Consider the following 17,229-nt stretch of genomic DNA (forward strand, 5'->3'; position numbering starts at 1 on the left):
GGGATGGCCATGGTGACTGGGGAGGCCAATGGCAGCTGCATGCTGATGTGGTTAGAGATGCCACACAAGTTAGAAAGTTATGAGGAGGAGGCTGTTTACCCTGGGAATGCATTTACCCTGGGAAAATGCATTTCTCCTGAATATTCTCTGTGCCTGAGTGCATGAGACCTGCAAGGAACAATCTCTTTGTTTCCTTTGAGGTTCTACATGAGAACAACGTAGCAGACATTTTATAGTATGTTTGAAACTTCCAAGTTAAATGAGTCATGCTGGGAATTCAGATGCATCAAAGATGGTGTGTGCTTAAGATTTTTTTTAAATGAGTTTTAAATTTTTTCTTTTCCTTCTTTTATCTTTATCTGCTCAGCATGTGGATCTTAGTTCCCCACCCAGTGATTGAACCTGCACCCCCTGCATTGGCAGTGTGGAATCTTAACCACTGGACCCCCAGGGAAGTGACAATATGCTTAAGATTTTGATTAAAATAGACTTCTTAACTAAATTAATAACACTGAGGCTCAATATTCTCTTAAGTAAAATAGGATCATGGAACGCAACCAGAGCTCAGAGGTCCACTCTGGCATTATAAAGTCTATGTCAGGGGATCAAAACAAAGGCAATACTGGGTGGATGTGAGCTGCATTTTGGCTCCAGCTGTCATGGTGAAGGCAGGATTCTGCTGCAGGGTCTCTGAGGCATTATGGCCTGTCCATTCAGAGGACACTGACATCTCCAGAGCAGCGTCTCCACTCTGGACTCGGGCAGCAGTGTACACCTGTCTGGGACTCAACTGTTTTCCCCAGTTTCTCTATGTGTTTATTTATAATCACTTACATTGTCATGGTAGAATTTTCAAGAAAGAATAAACAACAAAGCAAACATATAAAATGAGATGAATTGTCAAACAAGGACAAAAGATTATTTTGATAAAATATCACTATCAGTTTGACCTGACTACAACTACAGTTAACAAGAATTCTAAAATAGCATTTTATCTGTGAGTGATGTTTGAGTTTATCTTAATCAAACTTGACAGGAATTAAACATCCTTTGCTGAAAACAATTTCCTAAACTAAATCTTGAAGCTCTAATTCTGCCAACTCCACTTGGCAGATATATGGGGTGAAATAATTTCAAATGATATCATTGAGAAACACTCCAGTGCAACTTTATTTTTAATCTCTAGTGTAAATGACATAAATTTTAAAGTAAAAAAGGGTTCAACAAGCTTAGAATAGATATAAATTAGTGAAATTGTTATTGTTATTGTTCAGTCACTAAGTCATATCTCTTTGTGACCTCGTGGACTATATAGAGTACTTTTTTAACACAGTTTTTTATATGTTTTTGGTTTAGGGTCAATCGGAAAATTGCATTTATGCTTTATTAAAAAGGTTTCTTAGTGCTGCAATTATCCAGTTAAACAGAAAAGAATAGAACTGCTTTATGATCCAGCAATCCCATTGCTGGGCATGCACACTGAGGAAACCAGAAGGGAAAGAGACACGTGTACCCCAATGTTCATCGCAGCACTGTTTATAATAGCCAGGACATGGAAGCAACCTAGATGCCCATCAGCAGATGAATGGATAAGAAAGCTGTGGTACATATACACAATGGAGTATTACTCAGCCATTAAAAAGAATACATTTGAATCAGTTCTAATGAGGTGGATGAAACTGGAGCCTATTATACAGAGTGAAGTAAGCCAGAAAGAAAAACACCAATACAGTATACTAACGCATATATATGGAATTTAGAAAGATGGTAACAATAACCCTGTGTACGAGACAGCAAAAGAGACACTGATGTATAGATCAGTCTTATGGAATCTGTGAGAGAGGGAGAGGGTGGGGAGATTTGGGAGAATGGCATTGAAACATGTATAATATCATGTATGAAACGAGTCGCCAGTCCAGGTTCGATGCACGATACTGGATGCTAGGGGCTGGTGCACTGGGACGACCCATTGGGAAGGTATGGGGAGGGAGGAGGGAGGAGGGTTCAGGATGGGGAACACAGGTATACCTGTGGCAGATTCATTTCGATATCTGGCAAAACTAATACAATATTGTAAAGTTTAAAAATAAAATAAAATAAAAAAAAAAGTAAATGAAACTTAGCTACAACAATCAATGGCTTATAGGGTTCATGTAAAAAGTTTTTTATAAAAATGATTTCCCATTTATAATATTAAAAATATTTTCTCACAGCTAAAAAATACCTTGTATCTCCTATAAAATCAATTTCAAAGACTGCAGAAATCATTTGCAATTAATTTTTTGAGGGTCAGATATATGTTTAATGATGTGATTCTTGTATTTAAGCCACCAGGGAAGCCCTTAATACCATTACTCACTATGTGTTATAAATTCCTGAATACTCTGATAGATTTTCAAAAGCCATGCTATGGTAACTGGAGGACTTTTATTCAATATTTAATAATTTATTTAGAGAATACCTTTATTTTCTCTAATTTTGCTCAGTGTGGCTATTTTTCTAAAACTAACGGTGGGAGAGAAGACCAGATTTCTCCAATATGAGTCACTGATTTTTGTGGTTTTGGCTTTCCTGGTGGCTCAGACAGTAAAAAATCCACTTGTAATGCAGGAGATCTGGGTTTGATCCCTGGGTCGGAAATATCCCTTGGAGAAGGGAATCCCCTCTCCATATTCTTGCCTGGAGAAACCCATAGACAGAAGAGCCTGGCAGCCTACAGTCCATGGGTTTGCAAAGAGGTGGACACGACTGAGTGACTAAGCGCATACACACACACACACACACACACACACACACACACAGCTTTTGTGGTACATTTCTCTGTAGGATCTTTGCACCTAAAGAAAGGACTAGCCTTTCTTTAGGTGAATCTCAGCAACTTGCTTCACTGATTTTGGATCTAATTTTTAGCCCATTAAAAAGTGGGGCATCTTGTGCATATAGCTTTTGAAAACTTTTAAATAATTTTTAATATGAATATGAAAACTTTTAATGTGAATGAAAACTTTTAATATGAATATAACTTTTAATATTAAAACTTTTAATATGAACTTTCTGAAACTTTTAATATGAATATGAAGGAAGTGAAGACTTTATTGGGAAGTAAATGCTTAATGACTAAATTACTTTACACAAAATAGGTGTTGTTGAAGACTTTTGCTGGGTACAGTCGTGTGATGGGGTGAACATACCTTAACAGATAAAGTGTTGGCCACTATGCCGTCCACGATGCCTTCTGTGAATGGATCAAAGTGCTTGTCAGGTCTCCTCATGAACTCCGGCTTCAGCCTGTAGCCACTCTTCCCATTGTATTCATACATCCCCATGTTTATCTGCATAGCCAGGTCTGTGAATAAAACACACAAACCTTACTGGGACTGTATTTACACCTGGAGCAAGAACATAAGATTGTATTACAATACACTTCTGCTCCCCCTTTAAGAAGAAAGACTTATCATTATAGAAACTTAGGAAACAGACAAGAAAAAAAAAACAAGCTGTCATCTCCAAATTCAGAGGTAAACCACTGCCAACAGGTTGGTGTATATTTTGTTTTTTTATTTAAAACATATTCATATATTTGAATATATAAATTATATGCAGTATGTCCATTTCATTAAATATTCATTTGCTTTAATTTTAACAACTGTATAAAATATTTTTGGATAGATATACCTGAATACACGGACTATACCAGGCCCCACTCTGGACATATTTATGCCTCTTCCAAATTTTTATCATTACATATAATGTTTCGATTTTACCACGTTGTTGAGGTGAAATCTTTGAAATCTTTGAAGACATCATTAATGATGCTCTTAGGAGTGAATTCTCTAGGTCAGAAAATATGTTTATTGCAAAAGCCTTTTGATAATTCTTACTAAGATGCCCTTCAGAAAGTTTAAATCTCCAATCCATGTTTTTGAGGATGGACTTCTTCATACTTAACCAACAGTAGATACTATAATTCTTTTTTTAATTTATAGGAAAAATTTTTTCTTTTAATTTTTTTTATTTGTTTGATTACTTACTACCAATATCTAATCACTCCTTGACTTGTTTCTAATGGACAAAGATTCCTGGTCAAAGTTTGCTAAGACTTGATCAATGTATGAAATAAATGTCTACATTATTTGCAATTGCTAGAGCTAAACAAACAAGCTTTAAAGTCATAATGAATTTGAGAAGCTATCAATTTGTTCCAGATTGTCTGAGTTACAACTCATCTCTATTTAGATGGACAAAAAAGAATTTGATAGTAGAATTATTTCAAAGTTTCATGTAACAGGGAAAAGTCAGTGAATTTTTATTTATCATTTTGTAAGTTATTATGACTGTGATACCAAAATTGGATAAACTACCAAAATTATGCTTGAAAAATTAACTTTAAAAGCCTAAAAATTAATTGCCAAGTCATATTTTCTAAAAAAACAATACATAAGCAAGTAGAATTTTTCTCAGGAACAAAACGATACTTACATATTAGGAGATATACTAATAAAATTTATCACATTTCTCACAAAGAGGAAATGAACATATGATCATCCTGATAGATGCCAAAGAGACATTTAATAATATTCAACATAAATTCCTAAAACCAGTGTTGTCATTTAGGCCACGTGTAGATTCCTTTAGTGTGTAAAAGACTGTCTCAAAGTCACAGCTAGCATCTACTCATAGGCATCATGATGTGAAATTCTCATTAGTGTCAAGATGAAGTGTCCACTCTTAATACTATTTGTTAATATTATTTTAGAACAGTCAGTCCAAGGCAAAGAAACACTGAACGGTAATAGAAAAGGAGAATTTCCTTTTACATATATTAAACCATATTATTAAACATTATAATAATAACAAGGTTATTGGCTCCAGGAAGGTGAAAAATTTATTAATGGAGAAGACTTATAAATTGAAAAAATGGACCCAAATTAACAATGAAAAAGGCAACCTCTAGTATAAAAGACTGATCTCTTACCAAGATTATACATGAAAATTTAATCTGTGTAGATGAAAGGGTTAAATTACCTGTGAAAAAGAAACTACGAAAGAAATAGGAGTAAGCATGGATTGATTTTCAGATGTGGAGCTTGTGATTGTTAGAGTAAACTAAGATTCCATAAAACAAAACATTAATCAATCCCATCTCATTTGTCCCATAAAATAAGACAACATAACTTTTATATTAAAAGTACTGCTATAAATGAACAGAAAAATTGATAGCAGTCCTGAATAAAAGCAGAAATGCAAAAATAAAAATCATATCATTCCATCATAGGGGATTGCAGTGCAGAAGTAGGAAGTCAAGAGATACCTGGAGTAAGAGCCAAGTTTGGCTTTGGAGTACAAAAGGAAAAGGGCAAAGGCTAAAAGAGTTTTGTCAAGAGAATACACTGGTCATAGCAAACACCCTCTTCCAACAACACAAGAGGATTCTACACATGGACATCACCAGATGGTCAATACAGAAATCAGATTGATGGTATACTTTGCAGCCAAAGATGGAGAAGCTCTAGACAGTCAGCAAAAACAAGACCTGGAACTGACTGTGGCTCAGATCATCAGTTCCTTATTGCAAAATTCAGACTTAAATTGAAAAGTGTAGGGAAAACCATGAGGCCATTCAGGTATGACCGAAATCAAATGCCTTATGGTTATACAGTGGAGGGGATGAATAGATACAAGGGATTAGATCTGGTAGACAGAGTGCTTGAAGAACTAAGGACAGTAGTTCATAACCCTATTCAGGAGGCAGTGACTAAAACCATCCCAAAGAAAAAGAAATGCAAGAAGGCAAAGTGGTTTTCAGCAGGCTTTATAAACAGCTGAGGAAAGAACTGAAGCAAAAGATAAAGGAGAAAGGGAGAGATATACCCAACGAAAGGAGAATTCCAGACAATGGCAAGGAGAAATAAGAAGGCCTTCTTAAATGAAGTATGCAAAGAAACAGAGGAAAACAATAGAATAAGGAAGACTAGAGATCTCTTCAAGAAAACTGGAAATATCAAGGGAATATTTCATGCAAGGATGGGCACAATAAAGGACAGAAACGGTAAGGACCTAAGAGAAGCAGAAGTGATTAAGAAGAGGTGGCAAGAATACACAGAAGAACTATAGAAAATTAACTTCAAAAGCCTAAAAATTAATTGCCTAAAGGAAATCAGGCCTTAATGACCTGGAAAACCACGGTGGTGTGATCACTCACCTAGAGCCAGACATACAAGAGTGTGAAGTCAAGTGGGCCTTAGGAAGCACTACTATGAACAAAGCTAGTGGTGGTAATGGCATCCCAGGTAAGCTGTTTCAAATTCTAAAAGAGGATGCTGTTAAAGTGCTGCACTCAATATGTCAACAAATATGGAAAACTAAGCAGTGGCCAGAGGACTAGAAAAGGTCAGTTTTCATTCCAATCCCAAAGAAGGGCAATGCCAAAGAATGTTCAAACTACTCTACTACTATGCTCATTTCACATGCTAGTCTGTTTATGCTCAAAATCCTTCAAGCTAGGCTTCGGCAGTATGTGAACTGAGAACTTTCAGATGTATCAGCTGGGTTTAGAAAAGGCAGAGGAACCAGAGATCAAAGTGTCAACATTCAATGGATCATAGAGAAAACAAGAGAATTCCAGAAAAACACCTACTTCTGCTTCAATGACTCTGCTGAAGCCTTAGACTGTGTGGATCACGGCAAACTGGAAAATTCTTAAAAAGATGGCAATACCAGACTATCTTATCTTTTGAGAAACCTGTATGTAGGTCAAGAAGCAACAGTTAGAATCTGTCATGGAAACTCACTGGTTCAAATTTGGGAAAGAAGTACGACAAAGCTGTATATTGTCATCCTGCTTATTTAAAGTATATGCAGAGTACATCATGTGGAATGTCAGGCTGGATGAATCACAAGCTGGAGTCAGAATTGCTGGGAGAAATATCAACAGCCTCAGATATGCAAACGATACCACTTTACTGCCAAAAAGGGAAGAGGACCCAAAGAGCTTCTTGATGAAAGTGAAAGAGAAGACTGAAAAGGCTGGCTTGAAGCTAAGCATTCAAAAACTAAGATCATGGCATCTAGTCCCATCACTTCACGGCAAATAGAAGGGGAAAAAGTGGAAGCAGTGACATATTTGCTTTTCTTGGGCTCCAAAATCACTACAGATGGTGACTGCAGCCATGAAATTAAAAGATGCTTGCTCCTTTGAAGGAAAACTATGACATACCTAGACAGCATTATTAAAAAGCAGAGACAGTACTTTGCAGACAAATGTCCTATAGTCAAAGCTATGGTTTTTCCAGTAGTCATGTATGGATGTGAGAGTTGGACCATAAAGAAGGCTGAGGGCCAAAGAACTGAGAGTCCTTTGGACTGCAAGGACACCAAACCAGTCAGTCCTAAAGGAAATCAGTCCTGAATATTCATTGGAAGGACTGATGCTGAAGCTGAAGCTCTAATACTTTGACCCCCTGATGGAGGAGCTGACTCAATGCAAAAGACCCTGACGCTGGGGAAGACTGAAGGCAAAAGGAGAAGGGGAGCAGAGGAGGAGATGGTTAGGTAGCATCACTGACTATGATGAATTTGAATTTGAGCAAACTCCAGGAGATTGTGTAGGACAAACATGAATTTGAGCAAACTCCAGGAGATAACGGAGGACAGTGGACAGTGAGGAGAGTGGAGGACAGCCTGGGGTACTGCAGTTCATGGGGTTGCAGAGGGTTGCAGGCTTAGTGACTTAACAACAACAAAAATAAGAGCACAAACTTACAATGTTCAACTTCAACACTCAAAGAAATGAAATGAAAAAGAACAAGGAGATATTTGTCTGAATTATTACTATTATTTAATAATAATAATACTTAACCAAGAACACAAATGTGAGGGAAAAACATACCATATACTGCTGATTGAGAAGAAATCTCGTGCCACATTTTTGATGTACAATTTGGCATTGTACAAAGGCTCTTAAAACTTTCACTTAATTCTATTTTAGGAACTTTTCCAAAAGAACATTAGGAGATAAACTTGATAATTTATATTTCAGCCTGTTCTCAGGGCATTATTTATAGCAGAAAAAAAAGTCCTAAAGTTCAGTGATAGGAAATGTGCTTTTGTTAATTCTGAGATGTACTTAATATACAGCTATTAAAATTCATGTTTCCATATAATAAATATATATGAAGATATATATTTTAACAAGGTATTAAGTGAAAAAGCATATATATGCATAGCCAAAAACTTACAGATCACAAAGCCAGAAGTTAACAATGTTGAGAGAATCTCTGAGTGGAAACATTCCTGGAAGTTTTATTATTTTCTTTATACTTATTTTGAATTTATAATATTTTTTAGAATAAATGTGTATTACTTTTAAAAGTATAAAAATTTGTTTGAAAATAAGTAAAACAAATCTAAATAAAGACATCTATAAACTATCAGAGATAATTCCTCAATATTCAAAATTTGCCTTTTTTGTAATGATATTTTCTTTATGAAAATGTGTTTTGTTTGTTTTTTCAATCCAGTGTGGCAGTCTTTCTCCTCCTTGGGATGATTTTCAGGCACTTGGAAATGTGGCTTTTATAGGATAGAAATGAATACTAACTGTGACTTACCCACTGTTTGGAAATTAAGAGCAACCATTTGGCAGCCTGCATTCCAGAAGAGCTGAGGCATATAGTTAGATGAATCCACGCGTGTTCCCTTTGGATATATCCTGCTAAGCTGCATTTTGTTATATCTGGGCCATCATGTTAAGTAGTGAATACAATTACAAAAAGAATTAGCCAATAATACTAACTGAGAAGCTGCTTCCCATCTTTCTCTGAGGGGGAAATGAATTAAAGATGGATGATCTCATTGAACTAGTGAGTGAAATACGTAAAAAGCTTTCTGAACAAACAGAATAAATGTGCTTTTATAATACAAATGGAGCGTCATCTTTGCAGAGCCTTGTGGGTAAAAACTAATGAAGCAGCAAAAATGATTGAGTCAATGCAATTTTTTGGAGATTATTAAGGACTGGCTTAGTGATTAAGGACATAAAAGGAAATCCAAATGTAGCAAATCATAGGACAGGATGATATTGTGCTTGGCAGAAGCAGATAACATGAACTGTACAGCTATTTTTGAAATGCTCTCTGCTCATTTTCTTAATCTTCTCAGGAAATGCTCTTTGCCAAAACTATGGTACTCTTTATGACTGATAACAAGGTTAATATAGCACAGAAGACTTTGACTCATATTTTGATTCCTACCATCATCAGTTTTCTATCCTGAGAACCTTTTAGTTATTGAATGATGCTATATCTTTAAAACACAATTAACTATTGCTATTACCAAGCTTTAAAGACTGCTCCTGCCAATGCAGGAAATGCAAGAAACACAGGCTAGGTCCCTGGGTTGGGGAGATCAACCTGGAAATGCAACCTGCTCCAGTATTCTTGCCTGGAAAATCCCATGGACAGAGGAGTCTGACAGGCTACAGTCCATGGGGTTGCAAAGAGTCAGACACGACTGAGCAACTGAGCGCGCACACACACACACATTACCAAGTTTGGCAGAGGTCAGCTCAGGTTCTGGGCTTGACAGGGGACTTAGGCCAAAGAGGGTTTGAAATTTAATTCTGAAACTTGTTAGCTGTATGATCCAGGACAAGTTATTTCCCTTTTCTGTGCCTCAGTTTCTTCATCTATAAAATATATATGATACCTATATCATAGGGCTGTTGTGAGGATTACATTAAGACATAACAAAAGTCTACCATGTAGTTAGTACTTATTGATTACTAATGATTATGTCTATCATCACTTTGTTTATGGAGTTTACATCTGTTTCCTCTCCTATTGTTAATGAACTTTAAAGATGATATTTTTTCTTTTATATAACTAGGACATTTAATATTAATTTTATGTAAAAAATTCTAATGTTTATGACATTTTATTTTAATTCAGGAATGAAATTAAAAAACTGTCATCAGGAGTCTCAACAAAGCCATTATTAGTAATATATATTTATTATATATATTATATATTATTAGTAATATATATTTATATTCTCATCATCCCAACTATTTTCCAAATGGATGTCTATTACACGTAAGCATGTGAGACACCAGAAAGGTATCTCTATTATCTATATAATATTCTTTACGCACATCATATTTTACATATGTATAAAGTACACACACACATTTTACATATGTGATCCCTAACCCAAACAGCAAGCCACAAAGCTGGTATCATCATTTCTGTTTATAGGTGAGAAAACTTGGAATTGCCAAGGGATATAGAGCTTGATGGTGTGAAGGTAACCTGAAATTGTCCTTTACTCCAAGGCCAGTTCTCTCCCACGGGCCAGACTATCCTTCTCACCACTGTATATGAAACCTGAAAGTATTTATCACTCCCAAGTGACAGACTTTAGCCATTTCATGAAGCTTTCCCTTATAAAAGACAAAAATTAAACCAATAGCACAAGACTTCATTTATGTCAATTCAGCACATGTCCAAGGATACTCTACAAATTCCACCGGAGACTTTGTAAGTTGCTCAAGACCTTTGGTTTCCACAAAGGAAGACATCTCGAAGCTTCTATTTCTTTCTGTGTTAACGACAGCAAAAAAAGTGAGAAATAAAATTCAGTGTTATAAATAATAGCATATAAGAAGTAGGCAAATGTCCCATGAAACTGAGGGCAAAGACCCTCAAATAACTTTTATATTTAATTTTAATTCTCAGTCTTAGTTGTGTCTTCTAATATTTGCTACCTGGTTAGGTGTTGTGCAAGTTAGGGACACGGTGGCCTCAGTGTTAGAAGATGAATTTTAGACATGGAGAGTGTGGCCAGGCAAGCTGATCTGTCAAAAGAGGACCTTTTGTTCTAAATCCATTTGGATTGGTTTCTTGAAGCCATCACTGAGAATTAACAATACAGACCACGACCACATGTACATTCCTGCCAGATGTCAGCACTTGACTATACCCATATTGTCATCACCTCAAGCTTGTAGGTACCCTTTTGGTTGAAAGAACTAATGTGACCTTAGAATTTTGTTATTTTAAAGCAGAAGGATCCTTGAACATTTTCCAGTTGGATGGCCTCATTTTCAGATTACATGTCAGGGGCCACAGAGGTGAATATCCTAGAAGGTCTCAATATTCTTGGACACGGAGCAACATCTTGAAAGCGAAAGTCAAGCTTCCAATTAGAGTGAGAGAAACCAAAAGAAGTTATCTTAGTTTAGAAAGACAAAGAGCCAAACAGCTTCTCCGACCTCTTTCCAACTAGAAATCACACTGCTACATATAAAGACGTGACTTGGAGCTCAGTGATTTAAACCAAGTTACCGTCAGGCATTGTTCCCTCTTTGATGCCCGTTTTCCAGAATTAAAGCCTCATTTTTCTTCCCAGTCATTCCCACATTCCTCCTTTATCCACCTCTTCACCTTCCTCAATTTAGTCAACTCTAAAGGAAACGCTTGCTTCTCTTGGCCCATCAAAATTCTACTTTCATATGACTATTTTAAGCACAGCTGTTAATTAAAATTAAGTTGCTTTAATAGGTTCTTTGTAAACTATGTGCACTGTTCTTTTGGAAAAAGTGAGAAAATGGTGTAAGATACAAGGAGAAAGTACTTGTTTGTAAATCTTTGGCTGGTGCTGTTGTTATCAGGTTCTTAAGGCCTAAATGTACCAGCTCCTTCCCAGTTTGGCTACTTGTCTGGGAGCTTTTGAATCATGAATTAAGCAAACATTTAGCAGCCAAAGACAGTCATAGTAATATAAAAATAACCACTTTATAGGATGTTTCACAGCTTGTGGTAAGAAGACTAGTAATTGTAACATCAAACAAACTGTTGAAATTTTTATGTCTAAACCTTATTGAAAGTTAGGCTTCCCTGGTGAGTCAGACAGTAAAGAATCTGCCTGCAATGCAAGAGACCCCAGTTCGATCCCTGGGGAAGGGAATGGTTACCAATTCACTATTCTTGCATGGATAACTCAATGAGCAGTGGAGCCCGGTGGACTACAGTCCATGGGGTTGCAAAAAGAGTCAGACACGACTGAGCACTTTGATAAAATGGCTCCTTTCTCTTGCATCCAGTATGGATGGGTTGTCGGATGAAGTAAAACATCAAGTGATGTGAAGTTAATTATATATTCCCCTAAGTATATAAAACATAGGCTGAACAAATGAAATGTGGGTCAACCGATTTGGTTCCATTTCTATTTATCAGGATCGATCAAGTCTCTGCTTCCTTTTAAAGGATGGCTAAATAGTTTATTTCAACACTGTCATTTATATAATTGCCCTGTGTGGTCATGAATGAAAAACAATGTAAAATCCTCAATTAACTGTACTCTGGTCAGGTATCTTTTAGATAATCATATATAGCCTATAGGTCTATTTAGAATTTTGGGAAAATATCATGGAATATGTTCTCATATGGTTATATAGATGTATACAATACATATAAATATATACTTATGTATATCTGGGGTTTCCCAGGTGGCCCTAGTGGTAAAGAACCTGCCTGCCAATGCAGGAGACTTAAGAGACTCTGGTTTGATCCTTGGATTGGAAAGATCGCCTGGAGAAGGGCATGGCAACCCATTTCAGTATTCTTGCCTGGAGAATCTCATGGACAAAGGAGCCTGGTGGGGTCTCAAAAAGCTGGACACGATGAAGCTACTTACCATGTATGTTTATTTAGATATATAAAAATCAAATAGTAAAGACATGCATATATTAAAAACTTCATAGAATAGTTCTAATAAGGGTAATATTTCTTTGGTCTAATTATCTTGCGGGTATAATATACTCATTATATACTACACCAGGGGTTTTTCTCCAGGGCAAACTTACTTTTTGAAATTTCAAATGACTCGAACTTGACTGGCTGGATATAGTTCACCAGATTAGACATCTCTTCTGTGGCCATGGCCTCGCTCCCTGCGGTCCCCTGGAAGCAGGAGTAAAAGCAGTGTTCCCAGAGTCAGCATTATGTTAGTGAGGGTTGCTTTCCCAGGGCAATGATCAAATGACCCATGAGGGCAGAAAAGGATCACTCCTTTTCTGAAAACAGTTATTGCCAACAGAAAATGGATCCGAGGAGAAAGGAAAAGCAGCACCTCGCATTACACAGTGAGGGGTGGGCCTGGGCGGCTCCCCGAGCACCCAGTTCCAGCAGCGTCAGGACCACCCGAAAGCTTGCAGGAGAGCAGCCTCCCAACCCTCCTGAACCAGGATCTGTAATGTACTAAGGTGACCCAAACGCACAGCAAAGTCGAAGAAGCCTCGAGCTGTGTCCCATCTGTCAAAGCAGGGAGTCTGCAGGTGATGTCTGAAGTTAATATATCGAGAATTCATTGTATAAGACATGCCGAGGGGTCACTGTGCCCGTGCCCTGCAACTACTGAAGCCCGCTCACTCTGGAGCTCCTGGATTGCAACTAGAAAGTCTGTGCGCTGCCAGGAAACAGTCCCTCTGACACAACCAAGATCCTGCAGGCCACAACTAAGACCTGACACAGCCAGATAAATCAATAGTTTAAAAAGAAGTCATCATACAATACGAAAATGAGCATGTAGGTGACCACTGGATGAATGGAAAATTGTTATTGAAAAGGGTCGCCAGTGAAAGTGGGTTGGGGTGGACAAACAAATATTGCTTTTCTTTAGAACCTTTCCGATCGGCCTCCCTTCCTAGCTCCTGGGCGCCGATTAAGCAAGCAGCACAATGCATCTTTCCCGCTGGCTCAGTGGTAAAGAATCCGGCTGCAGTGTGGGAGAAGACAGGTTCGATCCCTGGGTTGGGAAGATCCCTTGGAGAAGGAAATGGCAACCCATTCCAGTATTCTTGCCTGGGAAATCCCATGGACAGAAGAGCCTGGTGGGGCCACAAAGAGTCAGACACGACTTAGCGACTATACAACAATACATAGAAGGTCAGGGGCTCAGGTTCTAGAGCCAGTCTGAGGCAAGTTACTTAACTTTTCTGTGCCTCAGTTTGGTCACCTATAAAATCAGGAAAAAATTAGTCTCAATAACAAATAGAATTCTTGTGATTATTAAGTGTGTTAACTTAGGTGAAAGAGCTCAGAACAGTGCCTGGCATATTAAAGCCTCATGTTGCTTTAGCTAATATTAGCTATTCTATAAATACCACTTTGATGAAGTTTTTAATAAAGAAGAAAACCTACACTGCAGTAACTGATATGGGCAGACCTCTGTAGGCTGATTTAACATTTTCTCCCACTTTTAGAAGGCAGAGTACAAGGGAGACAAGGCTTCTTCTGAAAACTTCTGTAGCAAGATTAAGATTAAATGCTAAATAGGAAACAGCCATTGTAAATGGTTATCCAATTAGTAAGATAGTTTTAAAATGATCAAAAGTTACTGATAAAAAGTTTACACAATTGAAATAATTCTCAAGAAAAGCTACTTTGTAATAGTTTTTCTTCTGGGTATTAAGTTGAAATTTAGTGGGGAAAAAATAAGAATTTAGACTACATTCAAGGAAATAATTATAAGAGGAAGAACACTATGTCAGAACAGCTTATTATTTGTTATTTATCTTTATTAATTAAATTGTAAAGATATAATTACTGAGACATACTTTTCAATATATTTGAAAGCAGATTCAGTATAAATGTTTTGAACAGGACTCCTGCTAAAAGTTTTAAAATGTCAATTGACCTATCCTTGATTTGCTTCTAGAGTCTGTGCAATTAATACTTCTGAGTTATTTGGGGAATCTTGAACTTCTAAATATTAAACATACGTAAATATTCAGTAGAAATCTCTAGTGGTTCCAAAATTATAAGAATGGGGAATTCCATGAAGGTCCAGTGGTTAGACCCCAGGCTTCTACTGTTGGGGCTTGGATTCAATCCTTGGTCAAGAAACTAAGATCCTACAAGCCAGGCAGCCAAACAAAGGTCAAAATCACCACGAGGAAATTAATGTCAAGTTTACAAACATTCTTCCAAACCTCATGTCTTCTCTGGACTTTGGACCATGACATCCATTTAACTGCCTCGAAAACTGAAGTGAGAAGATGGAGATCACAAATTTTGAACTCACCCTCAAGATACTACATTTGATGAAAGACAGCCTCAGCAAAACTGTTCCTTAGAACTTTGCTTAACACAATACTTGGTTTAGTGATCAATTTTGCATTTTCAGTTTTAAAGTATTTTTACCACTAGATGGCAGAAGGTGACCAGAACTACATTCAGAGTGAGCGGACTGGAATGGCAAGTTGGTGAAAACTCTCTGACCAGAAGTCAAGCCCTAGAAACCTACCTCATCCATTGAAGACTTTTTACAGTCATCATCATCGTCATCATCGTCACTCTCTGTATCAGCTTCTCCTGTCAAATTTTAATAACAGACCATGAAGTAAACAAGCAATTACAGGTTTGAAGCACATGTGACATGTATATTTACCAAACATTTCCTTGAAAGTTGGCCTTTCACTAAAATTATCCTTTTGGATATTTAAATTTTATTAATTATAAAGCGTTATACTGGGTTTGAATTGTTTTTCTATATTTGATGTGTGAAATTTCCAAACTCTATAAAAGATGCTTGTCTTAGCATTTTTATCTATGTTTTGCAAAGCATATGGCATCTTTTACAGTTAGCTCTCTCTGGTACACATATCCTATCTTGATGTATACATCCTCTTTCAGGGTCTCTATGACCTAAAACAGATAAACGATCACTTTTCCATCTTTCCCTTTCGTTCTCAGCCCTAACTCTTCATGCGATTCTTGGCCAGTGCTCAGTGACCTTGGCCAGAGAGGACTTCATGGAAGTGGAAGTAGAGGACAAGAGCTGGGACAGGAACAGGGGCTATAGCAGCAACCTGATTCTCCAGAACTGTAAGGTACTGACTGTATCCTGTGATTTGCCCGCAGGCTTATCTGATGGAGGCATTGTTGTCTAAGGGCTTCCCAGGTGGCACTAGTGGTAAAGAACCTGCCTGCCAATGCAGGAGACAGGAGATGCAGATTTGATCCCTTGGTTGGGAAGATCCCTGGAGGAGGGCATGGCAACCGACTCCAGTATTCTTGCCTGGAGGATCCCGCAGCCAAAGGAACCTGGCAGGCTACAGTCCATGGGGTCGCAAAGAGCTGGACATGACAGAAGCAACTTAGCAGGCACACAGGCATGAATTGTTGTCTAAACAGTGCATGTATCTTTACAAATGGCATATTCTATTTAAAAGGGCAGAATAAAATGGATGAATCTTAAATAATTATGCATGGGAATCTCCCTCAGTCAGATCTCATGCAGTTTCATATTTAGCCAATATGCTGGCTTTTCAGTAGATTGTTTTTCTCTCCAAAGTTGAGGGGGATGTTTACATCCTTAATCATCATTACATACTTAAAGAGTCACATTGGCATGCAGCATTATGTTCTTCACAGCTCTGGAATTCAGTTAGACCCAGTGATATCAGTTACATAACAACATTTTCAAGTAAAAAGTAATGAAAGCATACTTCTAAATTGTTTGATTTGACTTCCAGTGTCCAGACAGTGCAATAGCATAATAAACCCAGTAGATGGCAATCATGGCTCGACAACAAGGCAGTTTACATGGGCCAGCACCTCCCCTTCCTGCCATCTATAAATTAACTCCCCTGCTCGGGCTCTGTAAAAGGCACTGCCACTGCCTCCAAGAAGATTATTAATGTTTTCATTTGGCTGACAACGAGAGCAGTGGGCAAAGTATTCATGAAATAATCTTTAGAGGAAAAAGTTGTCTGGGACCAACATGGTTTATTATTTACGGCTTGTTTGTTAAAGAAAGCCACATATAACTGTTTTATGAAGCTAATATTGTGTTAGTTAATAAGGGTGAATCAATTCCACTTTGAATAGAAAACACTGCTTATTCTATAGAGATACATTCTTTTAAGAGGTTGATGCAAAATTTCTTACAGTCAAATTTATTGTCTCAAGTTTTGGTAACCACTTTTTTTTTTTTTTTAAATTAAAGAGGAGGTTCTTTTTATTGACTAATTTAAGTGTGCTTCATGCTACAACACACCAGAATTTCAAATAATCATGCCATTCTCCGGTTTATGTGGGAAAGAAAGGATTTGTCATCCTTTACTCTATGAGTAGGGACCTGGTTTCTCCCTTAGATTTTGGAGGGAACTTGAAGGAATCCTGTTGCGTAATGTTAATAATAATAAATTATCCTAGTTCTTTAAACAAG

At 37.3% G+C, this 17,229-nt stretch overlaps 1 protein-coding gene across 1 annotated transcript in view; it reads right to left on the bottom strand.

Moving 5' to 3' along the window:
• PLCB1 (phospholipase C, beta 1 (phosphoinositide-specific)) overlaps positions 1-17,229 on the bottom strand; it is an 833,798-nt gene that overhangs the window by 157,407 nt on the left and 659,162 nt on the right. Inside the window, exons 14-18 of the mRNA XM_010834232.1 lie at positions 15,304-15,371; positions 12,863-12,959; positions 10,512-10,596; positions 8,610-8,734; positions 3,192-3,346 (exon numbers count right to left, since the gene is read on the bottom strand). Coding sequence (XP_010832534.1) covers positions 3,192-3,346; positions 8,610-8,734; positions 10,512-10,596; positions 12,863-12,959; positions 15,304-15,371 — 530 coding nt within the window. The remainder of the gene's footprint in view (positions 1-3,191; positions 3,347-8,609; positions 8,735-10,511; positions 10,597-12,862; positions 12,960-15,303; positions 15,372-17,229) is intronic.

Source organism: Bison bison, unplaced genomic scaffold (assembly GCF_000754665.1).
Source record: "Bison bison bison isolate TAMUID 2011002044 unplaced genomic scaffold, Bison_UMD1.0 scf7180017864030, whole genome shotgun sequence".
Lineage (NCBI taxonomy): Eukaryota > Metazoa > Chordata > Mammalia > Artiodactyla > Bovidae > Bison > Bison bison.